Source organism: Arachis duranensis, chromosome 9 (assembly GCF_000817695.3).
Source record: "Arachis duranensis cultivar V14167 chromosome 9, aradu.V14167.gnm2.J7QH, whole genome shotgun sequence".
NCBI lineage: Eukaryota > Viridiplantae > Streptophyta > Magnoliopsida > Fabales > Fabaceae > Arachis > Arachis duranensis.
The window spans coordinates 30,926,641-30,929,830 of record NC_029780.3 but is presented as its reverse complement, the minus strand read 5'-3'; the positions used below and the strand labels follow the sequence as shown (position 1 = coordinate 30,929,830).

Sequence of the window (3,190 nt, the reverse complement as noted above, 5' to 3'; positions counted from 1 at the left end):
TGTTTTTGTATGTATGTATGGATTGCTAATGCTGGAAATTTGTTTTAGTGTTTTGCTGTTTTTGTAACTGTTACTCTGTTTTGGTCCAGAACACCTAATATGCTGGAAATTTACTCTGTTATGTAACTGTTACTCTCTTTTAGTGTTTTGTTGTTTTGTTAATGCTGTAAATTTACTCTGTTTTACAATATTGTTGAATGCTGTAGGCAGAATTTAGATATGGTATTGTTAATTTCATATCTGTTTTTAATTGTGTTGTGGCTCCTGCTTTAGGTTAAGAACTGAATAAATGTTGATGATTGATGACCATTTTTGTTCGTTTATCAGGTACAAGTATGATTTCCCATTCCTTTAAACAAATGGGGAAGTGAGTGTAGATGACAACCGTGTAGGACCATTGTACAAGCATGTTTTTTCACCAGCATTGGCCCCATGGCTTTCATTTGTTGGGTTGCCTTAGAAGGTTATTCCCTTCCCCATGTTCGAACTGCAGACCAAATGGATAGCAGGAGCTTTGTCAAATCGCCTTGCATTTCCTTCCAAAGAAGAAATGATTCAAGATACTGAAGCATTCTACTCTTCACTTGAAGCTTCTGGCACTCCTAAGCGTTACACTCATAGTATGGCTAATTACCAGGTGCTTCCTAAAGTTAAAATTTAAAAGTGATGAATCTTTTTTAGCTTGTCTTATGACTGTGGTTATCTAAAATACTCCCTTCCCCAATTCATAGTAACTGTTGTTTTTTCTTTTTTTTACTTTCTGCTGCATTTATAATGCAATGCACTCGTATCCAATTCTATTTTAATGAAATATCATATTGTTTCATATGTAATCTTTATCATAACAAATTTGTAAATTATTAAATTTTCATATATTGTATTTAACTTTTTAGGAAGGAAAAGAAAAAAGAAAGCAAAAGACACAATATGATCCAATTGATTATGAAAGCATCAGTCTAGTTGACTTTTGGGTGACTGAAGAGGTTGTAGAGAAAGAGCCTGATCTTTTTAGTAATGTTGATGACTTATTGCATGAGTATAGTATATTTAGTTTCTAATGATTTATTAGAATGTTGTTAGTTTATAATATAATGATAATATGTGTATTTTATTAGGTGAAATTGATGCTGATTTATATTAAAGTGGTGGTGGTAGTAGTGGTCTTTATGCTGCATCTCTTGATTCTTCTACTCAAGAGGGTGGGAATGAAGGTGAAGATCATCCCACCGAAGCAGATTTGCAATAAGTTCTTGCAGATTTTGATGATTGATAAACCATGATGTTGAGATTTAATATTTAGATATGCTTTTATTACTATTTAACTTTTGAGTTTGGATTTTGATAAGATCATATATATTTGGTTGATATTTTATGTAGTGTTTTAACTTTTAAATTTCGAAGATATTTTAAGATTTATATTAGACTATAATTATATTTTAGGATGTTTATTTATAATTTATTTATTATTCTATTCTAAAATGATTTTTTTGGTTGAACCACTGGTTAGACTGATTAGACCAATAAACTAATAAACCAGTTATTAGAGCAATTTGATGACCGGTCCGATTTTCTAAACATTGATGCTAACTGCCTAAGAAAACCTCTTTAACTCATTAACCCAGCTAGCTTTACAAGCGTTCAATTCAGCTAAACAAACCCCTCTAACACGCTTGCTTTCCTGTGTAGCTTCGGAAACAAACCACACAACGCACAAACCTTCCTTCCTTTCGTTCTTTCTCAGTTCTCACCAATACCCTCTGAATTTTGATTTCCCAAACCCCAAGATAACAATCAAAACCTTTCCCTTCAATTCCAATATCATTCAATCAAATCACCTTCAGTCCTTCATCTCCCACAGCAACAGAAATAACCTTTGAAATTCCCGAATTGTCCTCAAATGTCCGACACCCAACAAACCCTAATGCCCCTTCACTCCCCCGACCCCGACGATAACGACGAATCCCCTCCTAACCAACCCCAACCCGCATCCCCTGACCCAACCCGAACCGGAACCGGAACCAGAACCGCCATCGCCACCGCCCCTTCCCTCCTCCACCTCTCCTTCAACCAAGACTCTGGCTGCTTCGCCGCCGGCACCGACCGCGGCTTCCGCATCTACAACTGCGATCCTTTCCGCGAGATATTCCGCCGTGACTTCGGCCCAGGCGGCGGCACCTCTCTCGTTCACATGCTCTTCCGGTGCAACATCCTCGCCTTCGTCGGCGGCGGACCTGACCCTCGCCACCCTCCGAACAAGGTCATGATCTGGGACGACCACCAGTCGCGGTGCATTGGCGAGCTCTCATTCCGCTCCGAGGTCAAAGGCGTTTGCCTCCGAAGAGACCGAATCGTTGTAGTTCTCGCGCACAAGATTTTCGTGTACAATTTTGCCGACCTGAAGGTTCTTCACCAAATTGAGACAATTGCGAACCCTAAGGGTTTGTGCGAGGTTTCGCACTTGTCCGGGACGATGGTTCTTGCGTGCCCTGGGTTGCAGAAGGGGCAGGTTAGAGTTGAGCATTACGCCTCAAAGAGGACAAAATTCATCATGGCTCATGACTCGAGGATCGCGTGCTTCTCGCTCACGCAGGATGGGAGGTTGCTCGCTACTGCAAGCAGTAAAGGAACCTTGGTGAGGGTTTTCAATACGTTAGATGGGTCCTTGTTGCAAGAGGTGAGAAACAGAGGAGTTGGTTTCTTTGTTTTGGAATCTTGATTGGTAACTTCTGATCAGATTGGTTTTCTTGGTATGCAATTTGTTATGATCAGAATTTGATTTTACTCAAGTTGGTAAAGTCGTTAGCTCACTGGTCAGCTGAATTCGAATCCCACCTTTTATGCATGCAGCAATCCATTTGCCAGTGTCAAACCCGCAAATGGAGCTCAGACCCGCAATGGATTAGTCTTTAGTCTATCGGGTGGGGTTGGAAACCAAAAAAAAAAAAATTTTTTTACTCAGAGTTTCTGAGAGTGAATCTTTTGATTCCAAGTGAAAATTTGAATGTGTTAAATGCTACCAACACCGGGTTGGTCAAGTGGTAAACAAGCTTTATCCATTTTTAGTGGTCTTGAGCTTAAGTTGTATTAATCGATTTTTGTTAAGGCTAAGAGGATTCAGATAGCAAAGGCAAAGACCAAGTAGAAAAATTGTGCTAATGCTTAAAATTGTTGATGATATGAATTTAGCAGA

At 39.2% G+C, this 3,190-nt stretch overlaps 1 protein-coding gene across 1 annotated transcript in view; it reads left to right on the top strand.

The window, feature by feature from the left end:
* The first annotated feature begins 1,635 nt into the window (after positions 1-1,635).
* LOC107465321 (autophagy-related protein 18a) overlaps positions 1,636-3,190 on the top strand; it is a 3,726-nt gene continuing 2,171 nt past the window's right edge. Inside the window, exon 1 of the mRNA XM_016084303.3 lies at positions 1,636-2,674. Within this exon, the coding sequence (XP_015939789.1) occupies positions 1,898-2,674 (777 nt within the window). The 5' untranslated portion in view covers positions 1,636-1,897. The remainder of the gene's footprint in view (positions 2,675-3,190) is intronic.